The sequence below is a fragment of the Corvus cornix genome, chromosome 2, assembly GCF_000738735.6.
Source record: "Corvus cornix cornix isolate S_Up_H32 chromosome 2, ASM73873v5, whole genome shotgun sequence".
Classification (NCBI taxonomy): domain Eukaryota; kingdom Metazoa; phylum Chordata; class Aves; order Passeriformes; family Corvidae; genus Corvus; species Corvus cornix.
In genome coordinates this window covers 41,370,518-41,387,128 of record NC_046333.1, presented here as the reverse complement: position 1 = coordinate 41,387,128, position 16,611 = coordinate 41,370,518, and the positions used below count along the sequence as shown (strand labels likewise).

At 43.4% G+C, this 16,611-nt stretch overlaps 1 protein-coding gene across 1 annotated transcript; it reads left to right on the top strand.

Moving 5' to 3' along the window:
• Nucleotides 1–395: 395 nt before the first annotated feature.
• Nucleotides 396–2,415, top strand: LOC120411707. The gene is made up of 2 exons (XM_039569301.1): nucleotides 396–433; nucleotides 1,207–2,415. The coding sequence occupies exon 2, from the start codon at nucleotides 1,291–1,293 to the stop codon at nucleotides 2,413–2,415; it is 1,125 nt and encodes a 374-aa protein (XP_039425235.1). The 5' UTR covers nucleotides 396–433; nucleotides 1,207–1,290.
• The last annotated feature ends 14,196 nt before the right edge of the window (nucleotides 2,416–16,611 follow it).

The window sequence follows — 16,611 nt, the reverse complement described above, 5'->3', positions numbered from 1 at the left end:
TGTATCCCATATCGCTACCTATGCCCAGAAATTAATTATTGGCCTTTCTATGCCTCTGAACTGAGCCTGAGAGGGGGAAGAAAAAACTGAGCAAAACTTTCTCAAAGCAGTTTGAAACTTGTTCAAGGTCACATAAAGATAGCAGGTTTTTTTTCCAGCTGGGGAGGGGGGGAGCGAGGAAGCACCCGGCTGGCAGCTTTTCCAGTCAGCTTTTGGCCAGTTTTTTCGGCAGTTCCTTGTTCTCTGGAGAGAGGCTGAGAGCTGAACTTTTCCTTCTCTGGAATTTCGGATTTTCTCCCTTTTCTACTGGACTGCCTGATTGCTGTAACATCAGAGCACATCGGGAGGACTTTCCACCGGGCACAGAGGGCCTGGCCCCGGCCCAAGCCCCAGCTCCAAGGAGACCAAAGGGAGGACTCGAACACTTTCCCAGGTTTTTCCTCTACAGCGAAAGATTTTACCATTTAACATTATTTTCCTTTCCCGTGTGCTTGTTAAATAAATAGTTTTATCTTCTTCACTTTCCTTCGAGGAAAATTTATTTTTTCCCGAACCTGGTGGGGGAGGGGTGGTTGTGCCTTCTCTCAGAGGATATATATATATTTCTAAATTTGGCCAAACCGGAACAAATTTAGTGGCGCCCAACGTGGGGCTCGAAGGAAAGTGAAAAAACTTGTGCTAATTACATTTTGGGTTGAATTTACTTATTCTGTGTTGGAGTAAAGTAGTCACCATGCTGGCTGAGTTCATAATGTCTCTCTGGCTCGATGTACTCATGTCTTTCTGGTCCTTAGGCTTCATTGAGGTACTAGTGCTTTTTTGGTCCCTAGGGTTGTTTGCCTATCCACAACTTGCTCCAATCTTGTCCTTGATATGTAAATTTTACAGAGAAGGGAGACGAATCAGGATTTCTATTTTGCTGTGCTCAGTGATAATGATTTATAAGAAGTTGATAGAGGTACAAGTAGCTGTTCGAGGTGTGTATGATAAGTGGTTTCTCCGTCCTAACCCCAGTCCTAGCTTCAGTAGCCTGTTTTGGGAATTTATTAGTAATTGCACACAGATTGTTAGAGGAGGAGGAGATGGGGTTTCCCTTGCCTTTAAATTTGATAGGTTATCTTTTGAGAATGTTCACTATCCCCTGGATGTTAAAGAGACCACCCTCCTGGTATTTAATCTGGTAATCTTCCTCTATATGATTCACAGCTTCTCTAGAATAAGAGCTCAGATTTCCAGGGTGACTGCTGAGACACCTGACCCAGAGGTGGAAAATCCTGAGTGGTGTGGGGAATGGAGGACATCGGCCAAACCCTAAAGAAATTCTCTGACCCGATAGTTTGGGATTTCCCATCTGAACAAATTCAGAAACCAGCTGAGGTGGGAAAATATCTGAAAGAGAGATACAATGACAATTCTAATGAGAACAAGCTCCTTGCAATATGTTGGGCTTTGGCATATGCCTATCGCACACTGCAGCAGCAAGTAAAGGTAGAGAGGCAAGAAGATCAATCAGCAAAGCCTGCAGACACCCCAGTCACTCAGGCTGCAGATAAACCAGACAGCCAGCCCAAAACAGATGGAGAGTCTAAGCCACTGACAGTGGCTCCTGTCACGAGGAAAAAGCACACAACCAAAACTGATCGCCCAGTGAAAGATGATGATGATGCAGGGGAAGGAACCTCAAAAGATACAGGGGAAGGAACCTCAAAACCACCAGCGGACTCAGGCACAGAAACCATTACTGAGTCCATGTCCATAAAGGACCTTCACAGCCTAAGAAAGGATTACACCCGACGGTCCGATGAATCCATAATAAGTTGGATGGTCCGTATTTGGGATGCGGCAGGTGATGATGTGATGCTGGATGGTGCTGAAGCGAGGCATTTGGGATCCCTGTCACAAGATCCAGTGATCGACCAAGAGATGAAAAGGGAGGCTAACTCTACCAGTCTCTGGAGACGAGTTTTGACAGGCGTGATGGAAAGATATATGTGTGGAGATGATCTCTACATGCAGCAAACCCCGTGGAAGACCATAGAACAAGGGATCCAACGCCTGAGAGAACTAGGGGTGGTAGAGGTTGTCTTCACACATGACCCAGGATTGAGGAGTCCAGACCGGGCCAGAGTTATTCCATACATGTGGCGAAAACTCATACATCTTGGGCCACCAGAATACGCTTCTGCTTTAGCAATAATGAAACCGGACTACGGTGCGAATGAGACCGTGCGGGATATGGCAGTGAAGCTCAGAGCATATGCAGACTCTGTGCATGGCCCAACACATGCAAGAATCGCAGCTGTGGAAACACATATGCAGAAAATGGAAGATGAAATGAAAAAGAGTCTCCAGGAGATTAAAGAGTGCCTTCTCCGCGGACGTTCCCCAAGAGAGAAGGTACATCCCACGAAGTGAGCTGTGGAATTTCCTGTGTGACAGTGGGGAAAACATGAGGAAGTGGGGTGGACAACCCACTTCTGCTCTGGCAGCACGAGTGAGTGAATTGAAGGAGCGCAAGTCTCAGAAAGGGGATCTACCAAAAGGAAGTAGCTCCAGTTGCCTGTAGCCAAATTGCCGGAAATGGATGGAAAAGACGACGGCCATGTCCAATTCCCATGAAGGAACTTCTAAGATACAGGCCCAGGGAAAGAAGGATAAACCAGGCATAGAGGGGCCCTGCCTCTAGCCAGGTAGAGGTCAGGGAAAACCGTGTTTTTTGGACTGTGTGGATTCGTTGGCCTGGTACATTCAGAACCACAAAAATATGATGCCTTGGTTGACACTGGTGCGCAGTGTAAATAATTCCATCGCAGCATGTGGGGGTAGAATCTGTTTCTATTTCTGGTGTAACAGGTGGATCACAAATTTGACCTTGGTGGAAGCTGAGGTGAGCCTGACTGGAAATGAGTGGAAGAGACATCTCATTGTGACTGGCCCAGAGGCCCCGTGCATTTGGGCATAGACTTCCTCCGGAACGGGTATTTTAGAGACCCAAAGGGACTCAGGTGGGCTTTTGGAATAGCTGCTGTGGAGACAGAGGCATTAAGCAATTGAACACTTTGCCTGGGCTATCAGAGAACCCGTTTGCAGTCGGCCTTCTGAAGGTGGAAGAACAAAGAGTACCAATTGCTACCTCGACAGTGCATCGCCGACAGTACCGGACAACTCGAGATGCTGTGATTCCATCCACAGATGATCCGTGAGCTGGAGACCCAAGGGGTGGTCAGCAAGACCCACTCACCCTTCAACAGCCCCATCTGGCCTGTGCGCAAATCGGAAGGAGAATGGAGATTGACTGTGGACTATCGTGCCCTGAATGAAGTGACTCCACCGCTGAGCGCTGCTGTGCCGGACATGTTGGAGCTCCAGTATGAGCTGGAGTCCAAAGCAGCAAAGTGGTATGCCACTATTGACATTGCCAATGCATTTTTCTCCATTCCTCTGGCAGCAGAGTGCAGGCCTCAGTTTGCTTTTCACCTGGAGGGGTGTGCAGTACACCTGGAACGACTGCCCCAGGGGTGGAAGCATAGCCCCACCATCTGCCATGGACTGATCCAGACTGCACTAGAAAAGGGTGAGGCTCCAGAACATTTGCAGTACATTGATGACATCATTGTGTGGGGGAACACTGCAACAGAAGTGTTTGAGAAAGGAGAGAAAGTTATCCACATTCTCCTGGAAGCTGGTTTCGCCATTAAGAAGAGCAAAGTCAAGGGACCTGCCCGAGAGATCCAGTTCCTAGGAGTGAAATGGCAAGATGGACGGCGTCAGATTCCACTGAGGTCATCAATAAGATCACAGTAATGTCTCCACCAACCAACAAGAAGGAAACACAAGCTTTCCTAGGCGCTATAGGTTTCTGGAGGATGCACATTCCCGAGTACAGCCAGATTGTGAGTCCTCTTTACCTGGTTACCCGCAAGAAGAACGATTTCCATTGGGGCCCTGAACAGCAACAAGCTTTTGCCCAAATCAAGCAGGAAATCGCTCATGCGGTAGCCCTTGGCCCAGTTAGGACAGGACCCGAAGTGAAGAACGTGCTCTATTCTGCAGCTGGAAGCCATGGCCTGTCCTGGAGCCTCTGGCAGAAGGTGCCTGGTGAGACTCGAGGTCGACCACTGGGATTCTGGAGCCGAAGCTACAGAGGGTCTGAGGCCAACTACACCCCAACAGAAAAGGAGATCTTGGCAGCCTATGAAGGAATCCAAGCCGTCTCAGAGGTAATTGGCACTGAGGCGCAACTCCTCCTGGCACCCCGACTACCGGTGCTGGGGTGGATGTTCAAAGCAGAGGTTCCCTCTACCCACCATGCCACCAATGCCACATGGAGCAAATGGATTGCTCTCATCACACAGCGCGCCGAATCGGAAAACTGAATCGCCCTGGGATTTTGGAAATAATTACCAACTGGCCTGAAGGTGAAAACTTTGGTCTTGCTGATGAAGAACAAGTGATACGCGCTGAAGAAGCTCCACCGTACAACCAACTGCCATCAGAAGACACACGCTACGCTCTTTTCACCGATGGTTCTTGTCGCATCATAGGGATGAAACGAAAGTGGAAAGCAGCCGTATGGAGCCCCACACGACGGGTTGCAGAAGCTACTGAAGGAGAAGGTGGATCAAGCCAACTCGCTGAACTCAAAGCTGTTCAACTAGCCCTGGACATTGCTGAAAGGGAGAAGTGGCCAAAGCTCTACCTCTACACTGATTCATGGATGGTAGCCAATGCTCTGTGGGGATGGCTGGAAAAGTGGGAAAAAGCTAATTGGCAGCGTAGGGGAAAACCAATCTGGGCTGCTGCAGAGTGGAAAAACATCGCTGCCCGAGTAAGAAAGCTGGTTGTGAAAGTCCGCCATGTAGATGCTCACGTCCCCAAGAGTAGGGCTAATGAGGAACACCAAAACAACAAGCAGGTAGATCAGGCTGCAAAGATAGAAGTGTCACAGGTAGACTTGGACTGGAAACACAAGGGAGAGTTGTTCTTAGCTCGATGGGCCCATGATGCCTCAGGCCATCAGGGCAGAGATGCCACCTATAAATGGGCACGAGACCGAGGGGTGGATCTAACCATGGACAGTATCTCCCAGGTTATCCATGACTGTGAGACATGCGCTGCGATCAAGCAGGCCAAGCGGGTGAAGCCCCTGTGGTACGGTGGGCGATGGTCCAAATACAAGTATGGGGAGGCCTGGCAGATTGATTACATCACACTGCCTCAAACCCGCCAAGGCAAGCGCTATGTGCTCACAATGGTAGAAGCCACCACTGGATGGCTGGAGACCTATCCTGTGCCTCATGCTACTGCCCGGAACACCATCCTGGGCCTTGAAAAGCAAGTCCTTTGGAGGCATGGCACCCCTGAGAGAATTGAGTCTGACAATGGGACTCATTTTAAGAATAGCCTTATTAATACCTGGGCTAGAGAACATGGCATAGAGTGGGTGTACCACATCCCTTACCATGCACCAGCTGCAGGCAAAGTGGAACGGTGCAATGGATTGTTGAAAACCACTTTGAAGGCACTGGGTGGGGGAACTTTCAAAATTGGGAACAGAATCTAGCAAAGGCCACCTGGTTAGTTAACACCCGAGGTTCCACCAATAGAGCTGGTCCAGCCCAATCTGAATCCCTGCATACAACAGATGGAGATAAGGTCCCAGTAGTGCATGTCAGAGGTCTGTTAGGAAAGACTGTTTGGATTAATTCTGCCTCGAGTACAGACAAACCCATCCGTGGGGTTGTCTTTGCTCAGGGACCTGGTTGCACATGGTGGGTAATGCAGAAAGATGGCACAACACGTTGTGTACCACAGGGAGATCTGATTGTTGTGTGAAAACCACCCGTAGTGTGAAATGCCAGTATACCCCTGCTTGCTGATTGTCACTGTCACTGTTTGTACATAGCTGCATATATATATTTACATATGTATTAATGTGTGTGGAGAATTAGAATATCTTAGTTTGGACATTGAGCCAACAATATGGGATAAGGGGTGGAATGTCTTGGGGTGACCTTATGATGTGTATCCCATATCGCTACCTATGCCCAGAAATTAATTATTGGCCTTTCTATGCCTCTGAACTGAGCCTGAGAGGGGGAAGAAAAAACTGAGCAAAACTTTCTCAAAGCAGTTTGAAACTTGTTCAAGGTCACATAAAGATAGCAGGTTTTTTTTCCAGCTGGGGCAGGGGGGGAGCGAGGAAGCACCCCAGGCTGGCAGCTTTTTCCAGTCAGCTTTTTGGCCAGTTTTTTTCGGCAGTTCCTTGTTCTCTGGAGAGAGGCTGAGAGCTGAACTTTTCCTTCTCTGGAATTTCGGATTTTCTCCTTTTCTACTGGACTGCCCTGATTGCTGTAACATCAGAGCAACATCGGGAGGACTTTCCACCGGGCACAGAGGGCCTGGCCCCGGCCCAAGCCCCAGCTCCGAGGAGACCAAAGGGAGGACTCGAACACTTTCCCAGGTTTTTCCTCTACAGCGAAAGATTTTACCATTTAACATTATTTTCCTTTCCCGTGTGCTTGTTAAATAAATAGTTTTATCTTCTTCACTTTCCTTCGAGGAAAATTTATTTTTTTCCCGAACCTGGTGGGGGGAGGGGTGGTTGTGCCTTCTCTCAGAGTATATATATATTTCTAAATTTGGCCAAACCGGAACAGGAAGGAAAGTTATCTTCTCTTTCAGTTACCAGAAAGGATGCAAATCTGTGCTTAAAGATTGGCACTTTGTACTTATGTAATGTAATGTCATGCAAACAAGGAGCTGCATTATGCTTGGATGGTGTGCAGAGAGAGAGCCAAAGGACTCCACATGCACTGGACTAACCATAAATGTTCATTCTTTAACACATATTCTGTACCTTAGCTAACTAGCATTACATCAAGGTCTTAGAAAAAATTAAGTATTTCTTATCCTTGAAACGGTACTTCTTTCCTTCAGAAAGCATTTTTTCTCATATCAGCTCACAGTGTAGTTGCAAAATAAAAAAAAAAAGAGTACTTGGGCTTTCAGGACAAATACATACAAATTCTTGATAGGCAAATCTCAATGTTTTAATAAAAATTAGTTGTGTCAATAAGCAGGAACTTTGGTCAAGAATAAAATTCTTATCAGGAGCAAAATTGTAAAAGCACAACATAATGTTTTCCTCTACATTTGTTCAGTGGATAAATTTTACCTCAGTAAAGGTAAGTATAAAAATTCCATTGCACAACCTACTCTAAATCACATTCAGGAGGGTATTAGAAGTGCAGCAGTGAGCTGGATCAGAACAAACTGCTGAAGATTTAGAACAAGCTTACTGTTTACAACCTGAGTCCCCAGGTGACACAAGTTATAAAATTATCCCTGTGATAAACCACCAGTACTACAGAGCACACAATATTAGAGAGGGGATATATGGACCACTTGTTATAAAAGTTGTAGACACAGAAATACTAAAAATTATTTTCTACTGGAAATCTGATGGAGAAGCATATAACAGAAGTATTCCATATGCTAAAGGAGAGCATTGCAGTCGTTTTGAGCCAGTGAGGGGAAGCTCACATGCAATCATCTCGTTCCCTGGAATGGCTCTGCCAAACAGTGAGCAATCAAACAACACAACGTATTGTTGCTCTGTAAAAATCTGTTCATCTGTCATATTTATCAAGCATTGGTTTTGTCACACCTGTTTCTTCCTCAGAAAAAATAGCTGCTTGTAACATTAGCTAAAGCCTCCTGTCCTAATAAGAGTCAGGCTATCCCCAGAACTCAGCTTTTCAGTGTAGGGGGTAATTTGTTGAGGGCAGGATCTGGGAGCTGTGGCACAGCTTGCAGCCATAGGCCTGTCTGCAGTCACTTACTCCACTATGAACATGCTTGGCATGCTTTCTGTTTTGTATAATCAGCATAAAAAGTGTTTTATGGGTGGGCACAGCAAACTTCAAACCACGTATATTCTTCAAGATTGTGATTCTGCAAAATGATGAGCATTTCAATCCCAGCGCTATGAAGTATGTGTGTAATTTCAGGAATGAAAAGAGTACCACTGACTGTTAAGTGTGTGGAGAGACACCTGGAACATCATCTCTACCTTACGTGCCTGTGAAATGCTTGGCGTATGGTAAGTAGTTGGTGTGGGCAACAATCGATGCATACAAGAGTTTTTTGTGACTCTAATTATATCCAAGTGCATTCAGCATCTTCCAGGACTAATCCCTCAGAGGTAGCAAGTGGAAAAGACAGGAGAGGGGGAGATTTTGACAGAGTATCAAAGGAATACAAAGCTGGATTTCTGGAAACTGGAATCACAAAAAGACTAAAGCTGACTGAACAAGGGCTTACTGGAAGTGTTTGAAGAGCACAGTCATAATAGCTGTAATACAGCATTGTTAACTCCTAATTTTGGCATGTCTCTCAGCCTACACAATGTTTTTCTTGAAAACTCTTATTCCAAAAAAGACACAGGAGACTAGGTTTTGAAAAAAGATTTAGTCGAAGAAAACTCTCTAAGCAGGTTCTTGATAATGGCAGGAAGGAGGTAGGGGGACTTTGAAAACTTTCCCATTTTGTGAGCTCTCTGTTGGATCTGTGGGGCTTTTCTCATTTCTCTGCTAGTTCAAACCAAAGTGCTACGGTGGCTTCCACCTTGCAAATCGTCCTGGTGCAGTTCCAGCTGAGCTTTGAGTCAGACTGCTCAGAGGATTGCAGTCCTAAATGGCACTTCAAAGGGGCAGCTGAAACTCAACCACATGCTGGAAAAGTGCAAATACCTTCCCTCAGCTCAAAGAAAGGCTGCATGTATTTGAAGTGGAAAAGTACAAGTTTAACGCAAAGCCACTTAAAAATTAGTAAAGAAAGTACGTTTTATTTATGTTTAAAAAGTCTTCTGCATTACTTTTCAGAATATCTTCTAAGTATATATAAACACTAGAAGGAGACAGAGGACACTACCTTGAAAGGTAGCTTTCCTAAGGTATTTCATTAAAACAGGATTTACTTCTGGGAGCAAAGCAAGATCTTGTTCCCAGACAAAGAGAAAAATTGCAGACTGAGAAGTTATTTTAAAACCTTTTCTCCCCACAATGCTCCACATGTATTGTATTAGTACTCCACACACTACATCTACTTTAATACATATTTCAGCCTGCAGGGAAGTTAAAGAATACTGCAGCTAGTGGATATTATCATTCCTACTTCTCACCAGTGATCATAAATATTCTAATCATGCATTGTCTCATCTAGCCTAGGAGATATCAGGGTAGCTCCTCAAATACATATCTGCTGCCTTACAGATATGGAAGCTATATTCTTCTCATTCTTCTACTGTACACTTTATGCAAGTCTGTTAGGGAATGTACATTTAAAACACTTCTAAATTTCTGGATTTCCCCCCTCTGTCCTCAGGCACATGAATGTGTGGATTAAGGCATCAGAAAAAAAAAAAGTTTTTGAAAAGGTCTTAAATGTTCCTACCCACAAGATCTAGAGACCACTGGTCACATCCGAAGAGACTCAGACAAGTTATTTAAGATCCATATTTAGAGACCTAAATTTTAAAATGTTTTTCAAATGTTTTGCTTTGCTGTGGGATGTCCTAGACTGGGGATGGAGAGTAGGGGACACAAAGGTGTTGCTAGGTGAAATGAAAAAGGGGGCAAGTCCTAATGACACTTACTTATATTTCTTCAGTTTCTACAGTCAACATTCTGAAGAATAAAAGAAAGGCTGAATAGGAAATTGAGGGGGAAAAAAGTAGATTTTACACTTGAAGAGTGATCATATAAATTTACAATAATTCAGGTTTTCTAGACTGCAAAGAAGGTAACACGTAATTTTCAGAATGTGAAGAAGTGGAGTAAAACAGAAAATGAAAAAGAAAAAGATCCAACTTCAAGGGAACAAAGACATGATGCTGTATTTCCAAGATCAGTGGGAAACTAGAAAGTAGTACCATGGACACACAACACCTGCTGGAAGGAATTTTCACTGAAGTCCTCTCAAACTCCCTAAAACTGCTGGAGTTCAAGATTTGCAGCAGGCACAGTGCAGTGGCAGGTATGCCAGGCCCTCTGGCTGCACCGCAGCCCTTCTTCAGCATGACTTGTCTCCTAGAGAACGGAAGCCTGAGGGAAAACTCCAGATTTGGTACAGTAAGAAAGCCTTGAATTCACGCTCCTCTCTGAGGATCACAAAAAGCCTTTATAAACATTAATTTAAAAAAAAAAAGTCTTTGCAAATCCTTCCAGAAGCAGAGGATGGCTTTTAACAGCCATGAGTTCAGTGGCTGTTGCACACAGCTGCAGTTCTGTACAGCACACAGAAAGGAAGCGTAACCGAAGTGTAAAGAAGTTATTGACCCTGTAGTGGGGATTTCAGTAGAGATTTAGCTTCTTGAGATGGATTGTGTCTGGCAACTGAAGTATTAACACCTTTATTCTTCCAAAAAATGCAATACCAGCTATACTGATCCCAAGAGACCAGTGCCTTTCTCCATAAACCCCCTCTGCAGGTCATTAGCACACTACTATTTATCACAAAGCTGTTTCATTAATGACTTGTTCAAGAGGGTCTGCACAACTCTGCTCATTGAAAGATCCCTCAAGAATTATCACAGCTGAAGACTTGCAGCATGGAACTGAAGACCTTCTTTAATCTCAGCATCATTATGGGCTGCTTAAGTGATCGAAGTAAACAGAAAAGGGGTTTATGAAGTTCTTACATTTTTATGGGAGAGCTATATTGAAAAAGCTTTCTTTCTTTTAATTAGATTAATCTTCCAAGAAACAGAAGCACAAGGCACTTTCCTAGCCAAAATCTCCTCTCTCCTATTCACCATGCAATTCCGCCAATGCAAATTCCTGACTAGTGAAGTGGAGCCCTCTATTCGCTCAGCTGCACAATTTAATCACTTCCAGTTTCTGTAAGGGAATCCTGAGACAAGCTTCCTAACACCTCAAATCTATGGAATTAGGACTACCTTACATGTCTTGGACACACATTACTTTGTGTATTGATGCAACTTAATACAAAGAGCATGTATTTTAATTGAAAGAAGGTGTGCATTTTACAAAGTTTTTTATTATTTCACTGGAACCCAGCAACGAAGTTGGCGTACAATTTATTTTTAAAGTGTACAGCAGTTTACAATTTCTGGTACTTCACACTCATGTTCTACCCTTAGCAATTCAAAATTAGATAATTTATGACCCATAACTGCTAATTTAGAACCAGTTCCGGGCTATGTTGCCGCGTTTACCATCCCTTTAACCAAATTAACTTACTCGATGTATTTGCTAATATTGCAGCAAATAAGAAAAAAGAAGGCAAGAGTACAAATGTAGATTTTGCAGGATTAACATTCTAAAGCTTAGTTCCAATCCAAATGTTTGAACCGTATTTAATTTATTACAAGTGAATTTTGCTTACTCACATGCATGGCCAGAAAGATGTAGTAGCTCACACAAGAATCTTGGATTTCTAGAAGTGTTTCCTACTGCCACTCTTCCAGCTGAACCTGCAGCAGCAGCAGCTACCCTTGCAGCCATCAAGTGTGTCACATTTCTCAATTGTTTCAGCCAGTAATGTCATGAGCTCTTTTTTTCTGTGCCTTAAATCTCAGCAAGGTGAGACATCCCTGTCAAACAAGTTGAGAAATTTAACATGCTTTAGAGGCAAAAGTAAAAATGAAACTCTTTGTATAATTAAGACTGGATGCAACTAATGTCATTTACCTTAACCTTTCCAACAAAAGATTTAAAATAACACAAAGTCTTTCAGGGTTATTTAAAAAGTTAAAACTTAGATATTTTTTCATCGATATGACCCAGGAGGAAAATAAAACTATTACAGAATACACATTGATCATCAACTTCAGAAGAATGAGATTTGTAGTTTTAGCGTATCATGCAGCAAAAACCTGCTGAGTACCTTAAAATAAACTGGTAAGCAGCAGCAATGGCTACTTTAAACTACCTTTTCCTCCTGCAAGACATACCAGACTGCTGTTTCCCTCAGGAACTAGCTGCAGGAAACAATAGCGGCCAGAGAACCCCAAAGCTCTTCAGGCTTCTGCTATGCCAGCACACAGTACCACAACTGAGACCACCAATGGGAGTAATAAAAAGGAAAATGCAGAAGTTCAGCACCACCACAGACTCTGAGGTGGTTCCTCCTTTCCCCACAAGCTTATGTGTAGCTACAACACAGGACAGGTGCTACAGCTGTGCCAGTTTCACACTTAGCCCCATCAACAGCACAGGTACCACAGTGAGAATAAAGGATTATACTTCCTGGGAAGGAGAGGAGGAGTAATAGGCTGACAATAATTCATCAGTAAAGAGAAGTCTGATAACAGAAGGAATTCATCTGAAAAGAGGCCATGAGTCATGATTTTATTACTGTGAAAGGAGTGAAATCCTGTTTTCAACCAGAAATATTCAGCACAAGACTGCATTTTCAGAAGATGAGGTCCTTGTACTGCTTTTTCACTCCCATCCCTGCCTCTAACTCAGCACCTTGCTGTGGCCAGCTGTGTCTTCTGAGAGCTGCCAGGTGAGCATCTCCCACAGGCACTTCCTCACACACCTCAGGCAGACTCTCACAGATCACCTGAAACTGGCGCTTCAAACTGAGGGACAACATGTTTAATGAGCCAGCAGGCTCTGAAAACCTGACTTTAAGAAATGAGTGGCATGGGGGGCCTCTAGCCTCTCTTCCACTCCCTCCTGCAGGTGTACATCTCATTTTTCTTATTTTTCTAGTTCATCAGAACTGATGTTTTAAGTTTACATGCACTATCCAGCCCATATAAAACAGCATGGCCATGGGGAGCAAAACCAGGGACATGCTACCCAGCCAGTACATATCAGTACGGCACAGGAAGGACTTTCACGTCTTTTTTTTTTTTTTTCCTCTTAATTAGTCCTACAGGTTGTAGCAGGAGGAGGAGTTGTGAAAACATATCTGAAAAAACAAAGAAAAGCAATAGCCAGGGTTTGCATCAGTTTAAGTAGGTTTGAGATCTTCATGATACCAGTGAGAAAGAGTACGGGGACGACTACGGAACAAATTATGCTCTTACGCATCTGCTACAGAGTTAACAGCAACCTTATCCACACACCCAGGGGCAGACATGAGGCCAAGGTAATCCCAAAACCAGCTACGCCGGGGAATGAGCTCTCCAGGCCAGTGGTAATTTCTAACATGATACTTGAGCTCCTCCATGTGGCAAGCAGTAGCTCTAATCTTTCCCGTGTGTAACAAAGAACGTCTTTATTCTTCACAGCGTTTTTCCTCTCATTATTCTTTCTTACATAAAATTAAATACTACCAAAGATACAATATTACACTATGGGACAAGAGGATAATGAAAGGAGAACAAAGGCAGCACTACTCTTGTAATTTCTATTAGTCACGAACGGGTACTTTCATAACACGATGTAGTTAATTTGCATGCTCACCAAAAAACCTGTTCGAAGTTCAGATATAGATCAGCTGTTTTAAACACTCAGCTTTGGACAAAATCATACGTTAATTCAAATAGCCTCTTGGTTAAAGTAGTGCCCTTCCCGTGGTGAAATATCTAGCAAAATGGATTTTATTATATTGAAAATTCACAACTTCTGCTCTGTCAAGCTAGAAATAACAAGACATAGTGCAGGCTTATTCCTTGAAAAATTGATAAAGAGGTTTTTATATTTAACGGCAGCCAAGGTAGAATCTATCTGCCTTTTTTAAGGAGTATCTGGAAATTAAAGATGGCATTTGTTTAAAAGAAAAAGGCTTATGATTCCAAGTACATCAGTACAAGAAAGCTACAAAGGACATTTATTTTTCCCAACCATTTAACATTTCAAGTTGTTTTGCGTGCTGCAGAATGTTGTTCAGTCAGGTTTAATTCTGTGCTGAAGGCCAGTGTCCTCTCCTATTCCTGTGCCTACACAGCACTGCCATTTACTCACACATGACTTAGCTCACACGCTCATTTTTCCATTGACACTCTGCACAAGCACTGGTGAAACTGCTCACTTTTCAGTTCATCTGGGTTTTGTATACACAGTCACTACTCATGTCATAAATTAAGTTCTTTAATGTGTATTCTCAATAAATATTTCAGTTGATTATGGGTAGAGCTGAGACCTTGGTTTGAAGAAGTTTTTTTTTTAATGGAAAGCTTAGTTTCTGCATGGTTTTATTTGCTCGGTAGTGAATTGTTGGGGGTTTTTTTCCCCACACTATCATGAGAAAATCAGCAAGCAGAGGACACACATCTGAGCTGTTTCAGTGGCAACTAGGCCACAGGAAAGAAAGGAGAGGTGGCAGAAAAACTTTCCTGAAATAACTGCATGGAACGTAGAAGCAAAAGAACCATATTTCAGGAGACAGGGAGGCAGAGCTATCTGCCTCCAGCATCTTTCCAGGGTTTCAGGGATATCCCATTTCCAACGTGCCTCATTTGGCCCATTGGTTCCTCATTTGGGACACAGACTTTGTGAAAGTCTTAGTGGACAGCAAGGAAGATGAAGAGAACTAAACTCACCTCATCCCCCTAAAAAGCAAGAACTTAGAAAACCTTGTCCCAAAAAAGCCAAAACAAAAAAACAAAACAAAACAAAAAAAAAAAAAAAAACAAACCCACAAACAACAACAACAAAACAAAACAAAAAGAACCGCAGAAAATAAATTCTCACTCTTTGTGTATTCAAAAAAGTATGCATTCACCCCAAAGGTTTTGGCTCTTTGAACTTCATGCTTTTTTCAGACAATTGTCCAATTATCCACAAATTTTCTCAAGTCTGAAACTGCACAGACTAGAAATAAGTTGCTTTGGCTCTCAGGAAAATGAAGAAAAGCTCACAGAGATTTCTGTTCTTAGTAACTTTAATCTTGACTTCTCTGCAACTCACGAGCAGTCACACATTCCCCTAAAACCACATCTAAGGATAAATAATGGTTTCAAATCGGCTCTTCGGCTGCCCTTGCTTTATCAACTCTCACAGACAGAGGGAGCAAACTGCTAATCAGAAAGGACTCCTTTGGAGAAGAAACTCCTCTAAGAGGAATAGTCCGGGGAGGAAAAGGATGGCAACAGACCTGCTCATGACTGTTCTGTACAGGCTATTTTCTTTAGCCTAAGACCCACGCGGAAATTCAGAGGCAGAGTGTGTTTCCATGTTCAAGCACCATCAGTGAATTGCTTTTGTTTGAGGCATGGGAATGGTCTTGCCCCATTTTTGATAAAAATGTGAGGCAGGAAATGGGAAAAGCAGGGAGAGTTAAAATAACAACAAAAACAAAACAGAAAAAAGGAGCATTCATGTATCATTTAAGCATCATTTAAGCTAATTCCCACATACAGCCATGTGGCTAATTAACATAAATTCTGTGGCATTTGCTGTTTAAAAAAATATCCAATAATTAACTTTCCTTTTAAGTCCATTTAACACAAATTTTGAGTACATTTATTTGTACTATGCATTAGAAATCCTATGTTTATGTTCTTGAAGTTCTCATTTTACACAGAACCGGAGCAATGAGAACTCCCACATGCCATCCCATTCCCAAGTCATACCCTGGAGGGACTCTTAGCTCACCAAGTCCTTCTCCTGCAGGAACAACAATGTCTGTGGTGGGCACCAGCTCACAAAGCATTAAGCTGAATCCTTGTGCCTGTTCAGAGAGACCACAAACCACCTAATAAAAAGTAAAAAACTTTTCTTGTCACTACAAACCCCACCAGAATTTGAGCTGATGTTGTTTTGTTGTCAGTGTGGTCATGGCATATTTCCCATATGAATCACTGTGCGCAGCCTCCCCTCCTATCACGCACGCACGCGGAGGCGCACACTGCATTCCTCACACTCTGGGCCAACCTTGCTCTGCAAGAGCCCTCAGCATCTCCTCCCTTACACTCCACACCATCCTCTATTATCCCCAGGCTCCCTTGTAAAGCTCAGTTTTTAAAAGCTAGTGTACTGCAGTAGTACTCACAGCTTGTGAAACCAGTTAACAAGCAGATAAAGAAGGCAACCGGGATCAAGCTTTCTGAAGGGGTGAGGGTGGGCTCACATGAGATCAAGTTTGTACGAGAAAAGAAGGTGGGGGAAAAGGCTTCACTTTGGGGAAATCTGAAAATTATTCAATCAAGACCTAGGAGAAAGAAAAGAGGAAACACTGATTCGGAAAGGGAAAGTTTAGGAGTTTAGGGAACAGTATTTACAATGGTCACAGCGATCACAGACATTACATTCCACAGAATTCCCACAAACGAATTCTATCTATCGCCTGCAAAGATTGCACAATGCATTATCTGCCCTCTGTAGCTATTACAGCCTAATTCAAGGCCCCTCCTCTCCAGACTGCTTCCCAATATTTTAGGCTCATTAGCATTAAAGAGCACCCATCTCCTTATTGTACTGAGTGTAAAGCATCCACTGTAGGCTAACCACCTATCCCCAGGAGTAGTCATCCATAGCCTAACAGCTGACATCACCCTTTAAACAAGAATGTGGAAGTTCACAGTTATTTTATTCTGTTGGCAGAGGAGGGAGGAGGAGAGAAAGTAATTAAGTGCATGAATGCCTAAGAGATCATTTCTCTTCCAATTTATCTGAAGAACACAGGAGGTTT

What these genes read in the sequence shown, in the direction of transcription:
- LOC120411707 (XM_039569301.1), top strand. Translation starts at nt 1,291, where the DNA reads ATGGAGGACATCGGCCAAACCCTAAAGAAATTCTCTGACCCGATAGTT.